Source organism: Bactrocera oleae, chromosome 3, assembly GCF_042242935.1.
Source record: "Bactrocera oleae isolate idBacOlea1 chromosome 3, idBacOlea1, whole genome shotgun sequence".
Lineage (NCBI taxonomy): Eukaryota > Metazoa > Arthropoda > Insecta > Diptera > Tephritidae > Bactrocera > Bactrocera oleae.
In genome coordinates this window covers 439,170-459,174 of record NC_091537.1, presented here as the reverse complement: position 1 = coordinate 459,174, position 20,005 = coordinate 439,170, and the positions used below count along the sequence as shown (strand labels likewise).

At 33.3% G+C, this 20,005-nt stretch overlaps 3 protein-coding genes and 1 long non-coding RNA gene across 4 annotated transcripts; 1 reads left to right on the top strand and 3 right to left on the bottom strand.

Moving 5' to 3' along the window:
• Positions 1–789: 789 nt before the first annotated feature.
• Positions 790–3,380, bottom strand: Gs1 (Glutamine synthetase 1). The gene has a single exon (XM_014231060.3). It carries the CDS (start codon positions 2,923–2,925, stop codon positions 1,717–1,719), a length of 1,209 nt encoding a protein of 402 aa, XP_014086535.1. The 5' UTR covers positions 2,926–3,380; the 3' UTR covers positions 790–1,716.
• Positions 3,381–5,678: 2,298 nt separating this feature from the next.
• LOC138856298 (glutamine synthetase 1, mitochondrial-like) lies at positions 5,679–7,610 on the bottom strand. Its single transcript, XM_070106890.1, has one exon. The coding sequence runs from the start codon at positions 7,152–7,154 to the stop codon at positions 5,946–5,948; it is 1,209 nt and encodes a 402-aa protein (XP_069962991.1). The 5' UTR covers positions 7,155–7,610; the 3' UTR covers positions 5,679–5,945.
• Positions 7,611–10,160: 2,550 nt separating this feature from the next.
• On the bottom strand, positions 10,161–11,455 carry LOC138856299 (uncharacterized). The gene is made up of 2 exons (XR_011395468.1): positions 10,735–11,455; positions 10,161–10,620 (listed from the first exon to the last, which is right to left on the bottom strand). It is a non-coding gene; the product is annotated as an uncharacterized lncRNA (long non-coding RNA).
• Positions 11,456–11,588: 133 nt separating this feature from the next.
• Positions 11,589–19,869, top strand: LOC106615031 (ras-related and estrogen-regulated growth inhibitor-like protein). Its single transcript, XM_070106891.1, has 6 exons — positions 11,589–11,954; positions 12,028–12,117; positions 14,998–15,076; positions 17,612–17,769; positions 17,925–18,080; positions 18,242–19,869. The coding sequence occupies exons 3-6, from the start codon at positions 15,010–15,012 to the stop codon at positions 18,557–18,559; spliced, it is 699 nt and encodes a 232-aa protein (XP_069962992.1). The 5' UTR covers positions 11,589–11,954; positions 12,028–12,117; positions 14,998–15,009; the 3' UTR covers positions 18,560–19,869.
• The last annotated feature ends 136 nt before the right edge of the window (positions 19,870–20,005 follow it).

Sequence of the window (20,005 nt, the reverse complement as noted above, 5' to 3'; positions counted from 1 at the left end):
TATCACATAATACATCCTACATATTTTGACGGGTAGACAAGTATTTATCGCTTTTACTGAAAAGTGTTAAGCGTAGGATTTAGCACAATTAGACACGACTTTGTTTCTAATCCAGGAAAATTTTTCGATTATATGTACAAAGGTACTTAGACATGCGTACACGATAATACACTTGTAAATATACATATTTATGTACATAAGTAGAAAGATATGCATATTTATACATATGTACATCAAAAACTGATGTCAAACGCTAAAGTCGTGTCATTTTGTTGTATTTATTATTGGCTTGTCCATATTAAAGTAAGCGGAAATTTTTTTATTTATATACACTTATGGACATACTTATGCATGTATATCTAAATATGTTGTTGTTTACTATGTATCTGCAGAAAAACACTACTTGCCTACTCGTTGCGCCCGCTATAAAAGTCTTTGGCCGCAAATAAACTAACGGTATAACTTTTTTCATCTCTGTGTACCTTTTCAAGCTTATTAAAAGAGATATAAAATTTGCCTATGTTTTTCAACGGGTTGGAAATATACTTTGTACTCTTGCATACGCATGCAAGTAAGTTTTATTCGTTTTAGTCGGTTTTAAATTTTTGAAACAATCGAAGTGCTGACAATTTAATAAGGCGTTGCTAGATGATATTTTTCGCCTTTCAATGCTGTTTTTCTTTATACATACCTGTGATATACATATGTACATATGTATATATGTTAACAGATAGGAAAAGGACAAATAAGTATAGCGGTAGGCGCGGGTTGGTTAAAAAAAAACAACAATTTTTTAATGATTTTTCTTTTATTCAACTATTTTTTCTTTGTATCATTGTGAGTTACTCAACCTATTCATAATAACAATCACATAAGATTTTATTAAATGTACGCTCCTCATTTTGCTTTGTGCTCTTTTGTTTAATGCTATTTTTTTGGCAATTCAACTATTCATTATTAGTATAAATTCTGGAGTTTCTCATTCCACTTTTCCCATTCCACATTGTCTTCCATGTATTTGGAATAACTTTTCACTGGAATCAGTACTGTGTCAGTTATGTTGAAAAAGTAAGATCATAAACGTATAATTGTTGTTGTGAATTAAAAAATATACATAGATTACAAAAAATATCAGTAGAAAATAGAAATTGTTCAAGTAATATATAATGGAATATTTTGGTATGTAAGAATATACCATACATACATTAATCTATAACAAAATAATTACATTCATCCATTTCAAAGAGATTAATTTTTTCTTTCTATAAATATTACTTAGGTATATGTATATTTATTATACAATAGATATTTTGGTTTTTGGCCCTCCCCTTAAAAAGATAATGTACTTATACATATGTATGTAAGTATGTATGTATTTATATAAATTATGGTGTCGATGAAATTTCAACAGGCAATACATCTTTGACATTAAATGTTTTATAGATATCGTTTAGATTGAGTTTAATTTCACATTTAATAACATTTATTTATGTACCGAATGTTCCCCATTTTTCTTCTGAAAATTTGCATATTCTTTAAATATGCTTTCCTCTACATAGTGCCCAATTTCACAGATTTATGTATGTGCATATGTGCTTAAGCTGATATGTGTACATATGTATGGCATAATATTCTCCGTTTGTAGTTTCTGTATATGTACATACATATATCGGCTTTCACTCTCTCAATTTATGGGCTGCTTGTTGCTAACTGAGTTTATTCATCAAGCAAGCAGGTTCTCACCAAAGCGTTACAAACAGCATATGGATCGCAATTCGAGCTAGGACGACGATCTTCAAAGTAACCTTTACCTGCACTTGCTACACCACGTGGAATACGAACACTGGTGCCACGGTTCGCAATGCCCCAAGAGAACTTATCGATACTTGAGGTTTCCAAACGGCCGACCAAACGTCGTTCATTATCCTTGCCTTCCTTTGGATCGTAGGCACGAATGTGGCGCTCTTGCTGCTTGCTTAGTTTTTTAATAGCTTCTTCTATGACTTTCATACCGCCATCACCACGCATAGCTTTAGTAGAGAAATTGTGATGGGCACCAGCCCCGTTCCATGGCCCATCCATTGGCTTGGGATCGAATGTAACAACAATCCCATATTCTTCAGCAATGCGTTGTAGAATATAACGTGAAACCCACAGGTCATCACCAGCTTTGAGGCCAATGCTAGGGCCTACTTGGTATTCCCATTGAGCGGGCATAACTTCGGCATTGGTGCCAGCAAAATCGATACCAGCATACAAGCATGCAATGGCATGAGCTTCTACTAAATCTCGGGCGTAAACACGATCGGCTCCCACTCCGCAGTAGTAGGGTCCTTGAGGCGCAGGAAAGCCACCTTCTGGCCAGCCGAAGGGACGGCCTTCAACATCAAGCAACGTATATTCCTGTTCTATACCGAACCAGGGTTCTTGATCAATAACTTTTTCTATAGCTGCTTGACAGGCAGCGCGTTTGTTGGATGGCGTTGGTTTACCTTCAGATGTGTAAGTATCACACATAACAATAATATCGTTTTGACCAGGCTTGAAGGGATCCCGATATATGGCACGCGGTGTTAGAGTGGTGTCTGAATTTTCACCAGAAGCTTGGTATGTTGAGCTTCCATCATACTGCCAGTTAGGTAGATCTTCCACACTTTTTGGTATCTTATTCAAGACACGGTCCTTCAAGCGGATGTTTTCACCAGTTCCATCGATCCAAAGATAAGTTGCCTGAACAAGATCTTTTGGAGTTTCAAGCGTGCGATAGCGATCTAACAATGTTTTGCTCAGCGCTGCATTCGGCGAATTCTTGAGGAAATGCGCTTGACGCACAGAGGTCATATTAAGGTTACGGAATTGAGATAGAAACTGTGAGGATGCTGCAAGCTCCTTATTAATAAACAGACCAGCACAACGTAGAGCCATATTTTCTACAAGATACTTCCTGGTTTGGTATTGGATTGAATTATTATTATTTTTTATTATTCTCCCCACTATATTCTGTTCAATGAAGGACGTTAAAGGACGTTAAAAGTTATAGCTATGTCTCCGGCACAAGGTTAGAGAGTAGCATAAGCTAGTTGAAATATTTCATATGTACTTTGGAAAATGTCCGAAAATGGTAGGTTTGTGCGTAACACTTTAAACACGTTGTATTCATTTATTTGCTTGAGCTTTGCCTTTGTTTAGTTTTGTACTTTTGATTTTGATAAAACACTCGAAATTTCAACTTAATTTCATTGCAGCACTTTTATTTTGTACTAATTTTTCCTCACTACACTCTTGGTGGTTTTCTGCACATAAGTAAGCGTTTAAGTCCGAACACCCGTTTTCTTTGAGGTTTGAACAATGTCTGACTGTGAATAGAGCGAAGCACTCACTTTTCTGGCCTCAATCATTGCGATTTTCTTTATCACATTTTCAAAATTCAACCTCCCCACATTTGGCGTCTTTCCATCTGCATATGTATTAGTGAGATAAGTATGACTGTATGCAGAGAGTCGTTACCTTAAATTCATGCGTAGGCGAGCTTCTACGACTACGTTTACACACGAAGACTTTTGTTGCTCGTAGTTTGTTGACGAGAAGCGACGAGGAAAGATGAAGGACACCGAGTTGTTCAGCCTCGGGCAATACGCTTTGTGTTTTTTTTTCATAACAGTTCGCTGATACGCAATTCGGCATTACTTTTCATTGTGAATTTTAAATGAATATTTAAAATATGTTCAGAAATTTGAATTTTATTATATTTGTATATGTGTAATATGCATAATATAATTGAAATATTTTTGAAAATAGTGAATAAGGATAAAAATTAGTTAATGAAAATTGTACAAGATTTTGAGAAAACGATATAAAAGGAAATTCTGAAAATGGCCCGACTCGAGTTGCTGAATTAGTGTCGCCCGTGTTAATACGATAAACAACACCATAAATTGAATTTCTCGATGATGCGCAACAAAAGTTTCCGCTTATAACCTCGGACAAAAGATTAGTGAGCAGTCAGTAAACAGATATATATGTATGTACTACTAACTGAGCAAAAGACGCAGTCACTCTCGGCTGTGTATGGAAATACAAATATTTACTCATATACGCATGTGCTTATATAGCATATAAATAAATGTATACGACTTTGTTGGTGCACGTTGTGGTTGGCTGATACGAAGGAATGTTTAGTAAGAGGGGATTGACTTTGAGGATAAAAAGTGCATTGTTGAACATACTTATGTGCTCGTATGTACATTTATAATATGTGTGCCACATATCAACTATATTGAAGGCGAGTAATACGCCTAAAATCTGTAAACAATTAACCAAAAAACCAACGCGTATCCATTTACGTACGTACGGTAATGTGTCCAGTAACAGCTGAGAGCCTCCTTTGTAAACTCAGCTGATAAAGTGTATATAAGTACACCTCCCAGTAGATAAACGGTGAAATGCATATAAATGTACGCAAATAGCATTTGCCTATGTTTATGTACTTACTTATTTATATGATATGATTATTGTACATACACACATAAATAAATATATAATCATATATATATATATATATGTATATATATACACCAATACCGATTCATATATAATATTGTGGAATACAAACCTATGTGAAACCTTTTCTGTATGTATGTAATACACATACATACTTATGCACAGAAATATGTGTAAGGTATACATACGCACAAATGCATACATACATATGTATATCCCTGTATGTATGTAAATATACATATATACGGGTATCACTATTTTCTTTCAACATCAAATGCATTGCTCTGTTGCTTTGGTTACCCCAAGTGCTTTGTTTTGTATACCGTCGCACATCTGTTTTTGTTTTGGTTACAAAGTCCAAAATTATTTTAGCGGCACTGGCGACATCACAAATATCAGATTCACCTTTCATGCCCAGACGGTATTCCACCGGTGATGAATGTTGTGGCCTTCTTTCCGTGTTCTCCTCAAAAAATAGAGAATGTCCCCCGATGAGTATACCTCACAATGTTACTGTCATTTACAAATACAGTTTTATTTATTTCACATAAACATACTGATCGCTCACATTTATACATACATATGTATGTGTGTACATAAGCGCATGGTAAACAAATTTTAAAATGGGTGCAGTGCTCTCTCAGCTGTTTCTGTTGAGCTTTTATTGAACAAAAGCTTTATTCGTATATTATTCACACCACATATTGTTGAGGAAAGGAACTTGTAAGACTTTTATTCATGTCACCCTGTTGAAAAAAGTAATGTTAATCAATAGTCGTTCCGAATTTGTGTCAGCTGTGATTATCAACTGTGGAACTGTTGGACCAAATACTCATACTGCAGATGCATGCTCAAATGTTTCCATACTTTCAATTGTAAATTGTACTGCAGTAGATTTTGATCGAAAATCTATGATATTCCGCAGTTTCTGCAATTCCTTTTTTGGTCCGAAGACTATAATAATTGATATGTTTGATCATTTAATATGTAAATTGTCTCATCTTTGGTGCTATTATATATTATTTCAATAATATTTTTGAAATAAATTGGCCCTCCCCTTAAAAAGATAATGTACTTATACATATGTATGTAAGTATGTATGTATTTATATAAATTATGGTGTCGATGAAATTTCAACAGGCAATACATCTTTGACATTAAATGTTTTATAGATATCGTTTAGATTGAGTTTAATTTCACATTTAATAACATTTATTTATGTACCGAATGTTCCCCATTTTTCTTCTGAAAATTTGCATATTCTTTAAATATGCTTTCCTCTACATAGTGCCCAATTTCACAGATTTATGTATGTGCATATGTGCTTAAGCTGATATGTGTACATATGTATGGCATAATATTCTCCGTTTGTAGTTTCTGTATATGTACATACATATATCGGCTTTCACTCTCTCAATTTATGGGCTGCTTGTTGCTAACTGAGTTTATTCATCAAGCAAGCAGGTTCTCACCAAAGCGTTACAAACAGCATATGGATCGCAATTCGAGCTAGGACGACGATCTTCAAAGTAACCTTTACCTGCACTTGCTACACCACGTGGAATACGAACACTGGTGCCACGGTTCGCAATGCCCCAAGAGAACTTATCGATACTTGAGGTTTCCAAACGGCCGACCAAACGTCGTTCATTATCCTTGCCTTCCTTTGGATCGTAGGCACGAATGTGGCGCTCTTGCTGCTTGCTTAGTTTTTTAATAGCTTCTTCTATGACTTTCATACCGCCATCACCACGCATAGCTTTAGTAGAGAAATTGTGATGGGCACCAGCCCCGTTCCATGGCCCATCCATTGGCTTGGGATCGAATGTAACAACAATCCCATATTCTTCAGCAATGCGTTGTAGAATATAACGTGAAACCCACAGGTCATCACCAGCTTTGAGGCCAATGCTAGGGCCTACTTGGTATTCCCATTGAGCGGGCATAACTTCGGCATTGGTGCCAGCAAAATCGATACCAGCATACAAGCATGCAATGGCATGAGCTTCTACTAAATCTCGGGCGTAAACACGATCGGCTCCCACTCCGCAGTAGTAGGGTCCTTGAGGCGCAGGAAAGCCACCTTCTGGCCAGCCGAAGGGACGGCCTTCAACATCAAGCAACGTATATTCCTGTTCTATACCGAACCAGGGTTCTTGATCAATAACTTTTTCTATAGCTGCTTGACAGGCAGCGCGTTTGTTGGATGGCGTTGGTTTACCTTCAGATGTGTAAGTATCACACATAACAATAATATCGTTTTGACCAGGCTTGAAGGGATCCCGATATATGGCACGCGGTGTTAGAGTGGTGTCTGAATTTTCACCAGAAGCTTGGTATGTTGAGCTTCCATCATACTGCCAGTTAGGTAGATCTTCCACACTTTTTGGTATCTTATTCAAGACACGGTCCTTCAAGCGGATGTTTTCACCAGTTCCATCGATCCAAAGATAAGTTGCCTGAACAAGATCTTTTGGAGTTTCAAGCGTGCGATAGCGATCTAACAATGTTTTGCTCAGCGCTGCATTCGGCGAATTCTTGAGGAAATGCGCTTGACGCACAGAGGTCATATTAAGGTTACGGAATTGAGATAGAAACTGTGAGGATGCTGCAAGCTCCTTATTAATAAACAGACCAGCACAACGTAGAGCCATATTTTCTACAAGATACTTCCTGGTTTGGTATTGGATTGAATTATTATTATTTTTTATTATTCTCCCCACTATATTCTGTTCAATGAAGGACGTTAAAGGACGTTAAAAGTTATAGCTATGTCTCCGGCACAAGGTTAGAGAGTAGCATAAGCTAGTTGAAATATTTCATATGTACTTTGGAAAATGTCCGAAAATGGTAGGTTTGTGCGTAACACTTTAAACACGTTGTATTCATTTATTTGCTTGAGCTTTGCCTTTGTTTAGTTTTGTACTTTTGATTTTGATAAAACACTCGAAATTTCAACTTAATTTCATTGCAGCACTTTTATTTTGTACTAATTTTTCCTCACTACACTCTTGGTGGTTTTCTGCACATAAGTAAGCGTTTAAGTCCGAACACCCGTTTTCTTTGAGGTTTGAACAATGTCTGACTGTGAATAGAGCGAAGCACTCACTTTTCTGGCCTCAATCATTGCGATTTTCTTTATCACATTTTCAAAATTCAACCTCCCCACATTTGGCGTCTTTCCATCTGCATATGTATTAGTGAGATAAGTATGACTGTATGCAGAGAGTCGTTACCTTAAATTCATGCGTAGGCGAGCTTCTACGACTACGTTTACACACGAAGACTTTTGTTGCTCGTAGTTTGTTGACGAGAAGCGACGAGGAAAGATGAAGGACACCGAGTTGTTCAGCCTCGGGCAATACGCTTTGTGTTTTTTTTTCATAACAGTTCGCTGATACGCAATTCGGCATTACTTTTCATTGTGAATTTTAAATGAATATTTAAAATATGTTCAGAAATTTGAATTTTATTATATTTGTATATGTGTAATATGCATAATATAATTGAAATATTTTTGAAAATAGTGAATAAGGATAAAAATTAGTTAATGAAAATTGTACAAGATTTTGAGAAAACGATATAAAAGGAAATTCTGAAAATGGCCCGACTCGAGTTGCTGAATTAGTGTCGCCCGTGTTAATACGATAAACAACACCATAAATTGAATTTCTCGATGATGCGCAACAAAAGTTTCCGCTTATAACCTCGGACAAAAGATTAGTGAGCAGTCAGTAAACAGATATATATGTATGTACTACTAACTGAGCAAAAGACGCAGTCACTCTCGGCTGTGTATGGAAATACAAATATTTACTCATATACGCATGTGCTTATATAGCATATAAATAAATGTATACGACTTTGTTGGTGCACGTTGTGGTTGGCTGATACGAAGGAATGTTTAGTAAGAGGGGATTGACTTTGAGGATAAAAAGTGCATTGTTGAACATACTTATGTGCTCGTATGTACATTTATAATATGTGTGCCACATATCAACTATATTGAAGGCGAGTAATACGCCTAAAATCTGTAAACAATTAACCAAAAAACCAACGCGTATCCATTTACGTACGTACGGTAATGTGTCCAGTAACAGCTGAGAGCCTCCTTTGTAAACTCAGCTGATAAAGTGTATATAAGTACACCTCCCAGTAGATAAACGGTGAAATGCATATAAATGTACGCAAATAGCATTTGCCTATGTTTATGTACTTACTTATTTATATGATATGATTATTGTACATACACACATAAATAAATATATAATCATATATATATATATATGTATATATATACACCAATACCGATTCATATATAATATTGTGGAATACAAACCTATGTGAAACCTTTTCTGTATGTATGTAATACACATACATACTTATGCACAGAAATATGTGTAAGGTATACATACGCACAAATGCATACATACATATGTATATCCCTGTATGTATGTAAATATACATATATACGGGTATCACTATTTTCTTTCAACATCAAATGCATTGCTCTGTTGCTTTGGTTACCCCAAGTGCTTTGTTTTGTATACCGTCGCACATCTGTTTTTGTTTTGGTTACAAAGTCCAAAATTATTTTAGCGGCACTGGCGACATCACAAATATCAGATTCACCTTTCATGCCCAGACGGTATTCCACCGGTGATGAATGTTGTGGCCTTCTTTCCGTGTTCTCCTCAAAAAATAGAGAATGTCCCCCGATGAGTATACCTCACAATGTTACTGTCATTTACAAATACAGTTTTATTTATTTCACATAAACATACTGATCGCTCACATTTATACATACATATGTATGTGTGTACATAAGCGCATGGTAAACAAATTTTAAAATGGGTGCAGTGCTCTCTCAGCTGTTTCTGTTGAGCTTTTATTGAACAAAAGCTTTATTCGTATATTATTCACACCACATATTGTTGAGGAAAGGAACTTGTAAGACTTTTATTCATGTCACCCTGTTGAAAAAAGTAATGTTAATCAATAGTCGTTCCGAATTTGTGTCAGCTGTGATTATCAACTGTGGAACTGTTGGACCAAATACTCATACTGCAGATGCATGCTCAAATGTTTCCATACTTTCAATTGTAAATTGTACTGCAGTAGATTTTGATCGAAAATCTATGATATTCCGCAGTTTCTGCAATTCCTTTTTTGGTCCGAAGACTATAATAATTGATATGTTTGATCATTTAATATGTAAATTGTCTCATCTTTGGTGCTATTATATATTATTTCAATAATATTTTTGAAATAAATTATTATTTTAAACATGCAGTACCGATGTCATGCAGTTTCAATGTTATTTAAATTTTATTTGGAATTTAATAGATTTTATAAAACAGAAATATTAACTGTTAAATAGAGGAAAACATCAATTTCTGACGTTGAATGCGTTGGCTAAGGATAAATTTTCAATATGCATAATGAAAATAAATGTGTACACAAATTAAGTTTGTTTCTTAACTACTAACTACACAAGCTAGCAAAGTTTTTGCTTGAAAAGCGTTTCTTAACCTAAAAAACTAGCAGCAACCAGCAAAAATGGAGAGCGAAAAACCTGAGAGAGCTGCTAGTTTCTACTAGTGAAATTTCTACTTATGGCAGTAGATATGAGGAAACATTTGTTAAAACACATGTGTATGTAAGCAAGCAAGATTTGACGAATTTTCTTTGTTTTTGTTTATTTTAATAGTGTATAATTGTAACAAAATACAAACTCTACCGAATAATTTTCACATAATAGATTATTAAAAATAACATTTTGATATTGTCTTGCTAATTTCCGCTAGTTTTTGCCAGTTATCCGTTTCTTTCCTTTTTGGTTATTTCGCTCTTTTTGAGACTAAAGAGCCATTCAAAAGTTCTCGATTTGCGTGACAGTTCGTATTGAAACAACGAAGCGCAGAAAACAAAGGGTATGTCACAATGAACACTTTGCTTTCAGTGTTTCTCTCTAATAAAAATGGCGATTGTTGCTTGGCAAAGTGTAAAAAGGTGAGAGTTTCCCAACATGTTCCTTGGCTTCCCTTCGAAAACGAAGTATAAGTTCTATGTGAATTGGCCATAACTTCTCAATTCGCTAAGTGTTGTTCTCCCTGATAGCTAGCAGCAGAGAATGTTAATAAATTATTTTAATTTTTATTTTATTAACATTCTCTCGATTATGCTAAAAAATTATTAAATTTAATTCAAGAACAAATGTTATTGGTGGATTACCTCACAATAAATATTGGAGAATCCCGAATTGTTTATTTTCGTTAAAAAAATTTTTACCATTGTTTTAAAAGTAAAGACACATTTTCTTCAACCTTTAGAAATAAAGCCATGAGTAAAAAGTATACATATGTATATGTATAATAGATTCGCCGACAAACATCCGTTGAGGTAAAATTTGTTTTCACTTCACACACAGTACTCAATTGCGATTGCTCTAAATTTGCCCTAATAGTTTAGTTGAGAAATTGAAAACATTTCACATACATACATAAGAATGCGCATGCGCATGGAGAGCTTCGAGTGAAACATTAATGTCAACCAATCATAAATGTAAACAAGAGCAATGCCAAAAATAATAAAAGAAGGAAGAAGTCTCTTCTTTCGAGAAAACAGGGTTTTCATAAGTCAATCTCCACGCCTAGGTACTTTGGATTTTTAAATGATTTTTTCATAACTCTTGTACCTGAATACCATTCGGAGGATCGTGGCCGCTATCTATCACTATCTATAAAAATTAGGTATCACGTTTTCAACAAGTGATCGGATCTACAAGTTTTCTTATAGAAAAAAATCAATTAGAGACTTCCTAGGAGGCTGAGCACACTGACACAAGATGTAAAGCGCAACGTTTGGACTCCCCTGGTTGGCTGGGATCGCATACCAACTTCACATTCAAACAAACATGCTCAGAAATAGCATTGCTAAGAGTGTGGTCTCAAGAGTAAATATAATATCTTTGCGAATTTCGCCCAAAATGATTTGTATATTTAGCGCGGCATATGCCGGTAGCCCGTCAGTTTTATATGAGATATCATCGGAATAGGTTCTTTCTAAAGCAAAGAAAGGGAAGATAAAAATATATATGTATATATTATCGTTAAATAAATAAATAATAAAAAATAAAATCAACAAGATAACTTAATTTCTTTTGTGAGAACAACCACGTAAATCTTTGCATGAAAACGCTATTCAGACTACCTTTGTCATAGCCGTTCGATTGATATTTTATACAAAATATTTATTATTACATACATACATGTGTTATTTTCGGAACTTTCAAGTGTAAAGTGAAAGTAATTGCCAGAAAAACTTCTAACACAAAAAGTCGAGTAAAATATTTAGAACAAATCACGTCTTTCAATGCCTGAGGATTACAGAAATAAAAACAAAAAACTGATAAAGTAGTTATTTTTTTTTTGTGGTGGAAAATGGATTAGCGCGTAAATATTATTGTCTATTATCAAAAGTCAAGATAAACCGTTGACAAACATAGATATTTCAAAAACATTGCAGACTCTCCTAAAACCAGTGATAAAAAGTGAACAATAGTAAGCACGGACTTGGTTGAAGCACTTCAATTCTGTCTCTCAACTCGTTATAAAGGTAAGCAATTGATAATATGAAATTTTCAATTTTAAAATCATGGAATGTAGGAGGGAGTATGGAGATTTATATGAACCAAACATTGTTCCATATAACTGTGGTCTGCTTAGTTTAGTTAGTTAATTTGCCAACATAATAATTTCTATAATTTGGGATATACCTACTCATGAGCATATAGTCTACCAACTTATCTATTTTATTAATCACGTATTTAATTCAAGATTTGTGGATGTTAAATACCATAAATATATAATAATACCGGACCATAAATATATCAATTCAGTCTTATTTGTGACAGTAGTTAGACTCTAGGAACACACGTGCGCGCAACAGACAAATAACTTGATTACCATTGTAATTGCATTAACGGTGATTGCTTGTTTCGCAAAAGTCTGTCCACTGAAATTTCCTAATCAAACGTATGCCACTATAAATGTACATTCAAAAATAAATATTGAAATGTATAGTTGGAATGAGGTGTACATATGTAAATCTGTAAATTGCACGCGTATACATATGTAAATATGTATGTGTATATATAAATGACAACAATGGACACTGCATTCATATTAATATAAATACTCAAACCCAAATTAAAGCGCTCTTTGAGAATTTGTTAAAGCTATTGACCTATTTGCATTTATCAAATCTTAAAGATTACTAAAAATCACACAGGATTGACTAATTAATTATGGTCTGGTTCAGTATGCGCGAATTTTTCCACTAAGGACGCTGAGTTTTCCCAACACAATTCATATGGCTATACTTTTATTTCTACATACTTTTTATTGTTAAACTGAATTTGATCAGATCTTAATGCTTAACACATGTATAAACATATATGTACTTTTGAGTTGATATTGGTTTGTATTCATTGCTGTTGTTGTAACGATAAAGCGTATTCCGAAATGCTAACATTCCTTTGCTATTTTTAAAAATATCAGCGGCCAGTACGGCGCCGATGCTTTCATAGTAACCACGTCAGCTGGAGGAAGCGACAGCCAAAAGATCTAAAAAGTGTCGACACACTGATCACAACCGACCATTAATATTTCGTTTTTGCTGAACTTAGACGAAGATGTGCGTTGGTCCCTTACATTTTTCAAAAGTTTAAATAAGTAATAGAATAGTTTTCGTTTTCTGCATGAAGTTTATTAGGGTGATGCTGCTACTACAACATTGATATAAATATACATATGTATATGCTGATATACATATGTTTAATCTGTTTCCAAATGCTTCCTCACAAGCATGATCTTATGGTCATTAAGTTATTAATTATTGATCATCCAAATTAAAATTCACAAATGTATGCATATGTATATGTATGTACTATATTTGGGACATATAATTCTGTTAGATGATTCTATGCGTTTCATTTCCTACTTGTAATTCGAGAGTTTTGATGGTATCCCACTTATGTAGAGTCCTATGAGCTTTAAGTCGCCCCCGAATACAAGATTGCTTATATATTAGATCATTATTTTATTGGAAAGAACATTCATTGAATACATATCGTGATATTAGCCTGTCCTGTTCCTTTCAGTTTCCTCAACTTTTTAAGGGATATGGCCACTATAGGATTTCAAAAAATCGATTTTTTTCGCTTAAACTATGCTTTATAGTCATAAAAATTAGTTTCAAGTTGATTTTTAGCGAGAATAATTTTTTTAAACGACTTTAAGCGTATAAAGTAAGTAGTACCTCCGGCTCAGCTATAGTTATATGTGAAACTTTAGACGCGTTTTTTCAAAACTACTTTTTTCTAATTGACTAGACAAATAACTTTACAATAAATATCCGATCGACTTTAAGTTTTGAGATTATCTTTATAATTGGATTTTGCATAGAAGTACGTACGGAAATTTCGACCGATTCAAACCCTTTTTATGGCCAGTTTATTACGAAATTATTGACAAAAAATTATATTTTTCTGCTCAAATGCCTATAATTTTTGTCCTTCTATAGAATAAGACTACTTTTTCATCAGCTTTAGGTTCAAACTTGATTAGTGTTGCATTAATTCGATGAATAAATGATTATATCATGAAAAAAATTAATGAATCTGCACATGATTTTATGCCCGTTACAATGGCCATACATCTTAAGAAATAATAGCCTACACTTTGATTTTCCTACAGAGTATATTACAATATTTACACACTCATTTAACAAACAACAATAGAGTTATAAAAATTCCTAACGAATTCCATCTCGTTGTCATAAGCAGCAGATTTCAAGTACCTACTATCTTATCTTCGGTAGTCCTATCTACTGTATTATGGTGCCTTCTACACATTATTTAAGAAAGCGCTGAAATAAAATCAATTTGCCATGTTATATTTGCCATGTGCTCATACAAACACTTCTTTAAATATATTTATACGGATAAGTGTCTGCAATCACGATGATTATGTACATGCATATACATAATTAGCTACAGTATGCCAGGTAAAAGGAACCAGAAAAATTCGAACTAAATCAAAAAGCAGTTCAGCCTAAAATGGGAATTTCTCGTGGAAATTAAATTAACACAAATAAAATTATATTATTGTATTGTTTTGTATTTTCTTTGAAGATATGCTTCAAGCAAGACATTGCGTTTTTCAAGTGTTAATTTTACCGAAAGTGTATTGTATGTGTTCATAGATTGAAGAGAGGATTGAATTTTAATTTTTATTTTGATAAACCAAAGAGAACCTTTGAACTGGGTACAACGGTGCATACTTATCTCATATGTAACAAACACCATCCTCTTACAAGTTAAACGATAATAAATATCAGATCATTCATACGATAATGTTTTAAACATGCATATGTATTTTCAAAATTAAATTATAAATCTGTGCTTGTGTGTTCATTTTTCCGTTGTCTTTTCAGTTAACAGTCATAATGAGAGCGGAGGATGTCCCGCGGGTGCGCCTCGCTGTTATTGGAAACGCCGATGTGGGGAAATCAGGTCGGTTATTTAAATGACCACATACAAATTGACAATATTTATATACATTATCAATAAAATGCAAATAAATGCGCAAATGTATTAAGCAGTCATATAAACATACTTGAACTTGCCAGTCAATGTCAAGATGTCATCAGCGAAATATGGAGTAAATCCTAAATTAATAACTCATAAATAATTAAGAATGAACAGAAGAGATGCGTCAACTTTTCACATAATACGTCAGCGAATTTAATACATTTTTTCTTATTTAATTTCGTTTACTAAAAAGTCAAGAGTTTAAACTCAAAACTGAAAATTAAACTGTTACTCTTATTCAATAATCATGAGTAATCGTCCGTATATGTATGCACCCATGAAACATTATGCACACATAAGTCCGAAAGTACTCTGAAAAAAGAGTTCCAATTAGCATTAAGATGTTGTTGCTCTCTCTGTTATGTCGTTTTCTATATTTACACATATCATTTTCAAATTTAAGTAGCCTTAGTGTAAATGAACTTCTAATCAAAATGCTTAATTATTTGGTATCAATTCGAAAAGATATACATACATATATTGTATGTATTTCAATTAACATTAAAAACCATTGTTTTGAAAATTATTCAGTTAACTGGCAGTATAAATATATGTCGCGAGATTTGCTATAATTCTATTCAAGTGAGAACAGATTTAATATATTTGTTTTTTTAATTGCTATATGTTATATGTAAGTCCTCGTCGACAGTTTTCGTGATCGCGTCCTACTTGTACGATTGCATGATTGTCTTATCAATAGCCTTTTTTTCAATTTCTGAGATGAACGTCACCACAGTTGTGTAAGCATTTCTTCTCGAAAAATATATCCTCGTGTGTATATTTACATACATACACACCAGCAAGTTTGTATACTCGTATATTTTACTGAAACTGTAAATGCATGTAATGTACCCATTACAGTTGAAAATTGTGACACTAGTGCTGCAGACATATTATTATTAACAGGTATGGTATTCACAAGATATTTTCATAAAACCGAATCTCTTCTTTTGTATATGTCATCCCTGTATGTATATATTAAATTGCAATTATTTTGGGTGCCACAGGGCGTATGAGTGACAGTTCTACTACCATACAATCACCATATGATCAGCCCGTTATCGTTAAGAAAGAGTCTTTTAATAGCGATTGTCCGTCGGTAAACAAAACGTTAACTTCGATTGCACTGAAGAAAACTCAAAATTTTCCTTACAATAACTTTATTTCGATCTTTCAGTTTGTATGGCCGCCATATGCGATAGTGACCCAATATCGACAGTTCCGACAAATCAGCAGCTTCTTATGGGAAAAAGACGTGTCCAAAATTTCAGATCGATATCTCAAAAATATTCTATACAATCCAACAGTCGTTCAAGGATGCCATAAATATATAGTATGTATGTATGTACATATATGTATATATGGGTAGTAGTATTTGAAATACCCTAAATTCGTCCTAAAGTACAACATTAGAGAAAAATATTGATTGTGAAATTGCAAGTTAAACTTTTTAATTGTCTCTGCTTTCTTTTGATTCATATAATTGAATAAATTGACTAAAATGCTTGATATTTTTATTTATCTCGTATGTTTCTACGTTATCCAGGAAACTGCATACACATAATTATGTGTACATATACCTTTATAGACATTTCCTAAGCGAGAACTATTTATTGGTATTTTTCTTTTCCATTTACTTCGAATATTCTATTAAAAAAGGAAACTACATTTTGAAGATCGAGAACCAATTTTGAAAATTTGGCGTATATGGTATAAGAAACATTTGTGTTATTGTATATCAAGATAGATCTATTTTGTGTAATTAATTAAATATTTTTCGCAAAATCTTAACTCAATTTATGCTAGCTTTCCCTATATAGTGTATATGTGAATGTACTGAAAAATATTTGACAGATCGAGAGATCACGCCACAAACAAAAAGTAGATAACCATGTTTTAGCTAGAATAATGTCAAAGTTGGATGATAGTTTCAATCGTTCACACCCACAAGCGTCAGTAACGCGAAAATTCGCACGGGCATTGAAATATTGGAAGACTGTCACAACAAATGTTTTACTCTAGATGGAGATTATGTGAAAGAATAAAGTCATTAAAAAAGGTTTTTTCACTGTTAGGCCACTGACTGGTTAGGTTGGTGTAGTATGTATGTACATATGTACCATGTGTTCATAAGTACAACGAAATTTGTATATTTGGCTGTTACACTTGATTTGACTGTGCATATTCCTTAAATATTCTGCATATTAATGCAAATATGTATGTATGTGTATGTTCATATGTGTATGTGTATCACTAAAATTTTCAATTGTTGTGTAAACAAAAATAATGCATTTCGTCAATGGAATGGAAATTATTATATTTTGATTTTTTGAATTGAAACAAAAATACAAACATAAGCGTAATGAGTGATAAATGGCTAAACAAAAATGAAAATAACGTAACTTCATATAACGGGTGAGTATCAATTCTGATGGTTCTATTGCTTTATATTTATAGCGTTGACAGTGCGTTATCTGACTGGCCGATTCATTGGCGAATATCGCTCCAACACAGATCTATTATATAATAAAACAATCTCTTTGACTGGCGGTCTGACGGAAGTAGAAATCGTTGATGTGTATGCCGGAAGCATGGACGATTTTCCAATGGAACAAGTAAATAAATAATTTCTTTTAGCGCAAACATGAACTTTTTAAATTATGCCTAAGTACATAAATATGTGTAAATATTAGTATGTACATAATTTTTTTTGTATTTCCGGAACACGGAATGTGGTAATGGAACGAAATTTTCTTGGTGATGTTTGCAGGTTCTTTGGGCCGACGCTTGCATGGTCGTCTACAATATAACGGAACGCAGAAGTTTAAACTATGCGACCAAATGTTTGGGTGAAATCAAAGCGCTACAAAATGCACCATCGGCGTACTTAATAGGCAATAAAGCCGATTTGGATCATTTGCGGGAGGTAAGTTTGCGTACTCTAACATATACCTTTATATATATATATATATTTATATATCAAATTTCATGGGCATAAAATGTGGGTGAATCATGAACTTCCCGTTTTGCCGTTTTTGCGTTTTAACGTTGTTAGATATTTACATACGTATCCATATTTAATTTCAGATACCTGAAAAAGAGGGTGCTGCTTTAGCTGCTGCATATTCCATAGGTTTTTGTGAAGTTTCCGTCGCCGAGTATACTCCTATATTGTCAAAGGCTTTTGAAAAATTGATTATCGACTCTCGAGCGCAACCACAAAAACAAATTCGTAAATTTTCTGTAAGTAAAATGCTGGGAACCCTTATTGGAAACAGTGGTTATGGCAGCAGTCGCAACTTGGCTATCAATCAGGGAACCGTGATACCCTGCCATAAGGGGGAGTTACACAAGACACGCGTTCTGAAGCGTCGGCAAGGATTCATGGCAACGTCCAGTTTATGACCGTCTGCTGAAACAGATTGGTAAAGAGATCAATATCAAAGGGCGGGTATGTGAGGTTTAAGCTTTGTATAAGTTAGTAGATAAATGTAACAAGTGATTTGATACACATATTAAGTGTACCTACTATATGTGCATACGAAAGGACAATGATTTCAACTTTTTTTGTTTTGAAATGGAATTTACTACACTATCTTAACTTATTGTTATAATAAAAATGACTGCAAATAGTAAAACCATCTAAGAAAAAATTAGAGTAAGTTAAAATTAAAACAGAAAAAACTTATATAGATTTTAATTAAAAAAATTATGTATTATAAATTTACTTATAAATATATATATGTATATATACATGTGGTAAAAGAATTTAGTCCATTAGAAGAAAAGACCTATACATACATATACACATATACTAATACCTACATATTTATACTAATATTTTGAATAATTCTAAGGCAGTTCGAAATTTCATTTGAAAACAGAAAAATGTTGAATTTCAAAAATTGAAATTATGTATTTTTTGTTTTCGAAAAATGCGCCTGAAAAGAACTGTGATATGTAGAAATTACAATTATTTTTATTTAAATAACATTTTAAACATTTGATTTAAAAATGTTCCGAATAAAATATTTACGGTTAAGTTTTTAAGAAAGCGTGAATCGATCTAAATTGTAACAATTTGTTAACGCAAATTGCTACACATTTTTATTAATTTAGTTTTGATTGATTAAACTTTTATTCTCGATCGTTCAGAAATTTTCTTTTATAAATTCCCTTCTGTTTATAAAATATAAATGCAAAAAAACTTCTTCAAGTTCAATTTTTTTTTTGTTTAAAAAGTAAAATTGTTCGAAACATTTTGAGACCGACTGTGACTTTGATTGCTAATTACGTTGAGTTCGATTAGAATTAGAAAGTCATATTTTGATAAATTTTTCTATTAACTATATTAATAAATAATCGTTGATTGGACAACATTATTCAATCGAAATACAGTTGGAAATTACGAGACAGTGCATTGCAGTAGCTTGGCTTTGAAACTTTTCAAGCCCATTCAGAAGTTTTACTGACTTTCACTTAATTCACAGTAATAAATATTAGAGCTTTGGTAACAATGCATTATATACTTTATACTTACATAAATATATGAACAAAACCAAAATTTAGGTATAATAGTAGAAATTATGCGATTTTTTATTTAGTCTAAGCCAAAGATAAGAACTATTTCCACTGTATTAAAAAAGAAAGAAATGTTTAATAAATTTCGTGAGAAATTTTATGTAACAAAAAATAAAATAAGTATTTTCTTTAAATCTTGTGCAATCTATGCAATCTTCGGCCAAGACTGAAGTTAGCAATGAGTTTTTTTTGTTGTATATGCGTATGCCTTGTTATGATTACTCATTCAAAGTATACAAGAGCTGAATCCTTAGCAATGACAGTTTCGAT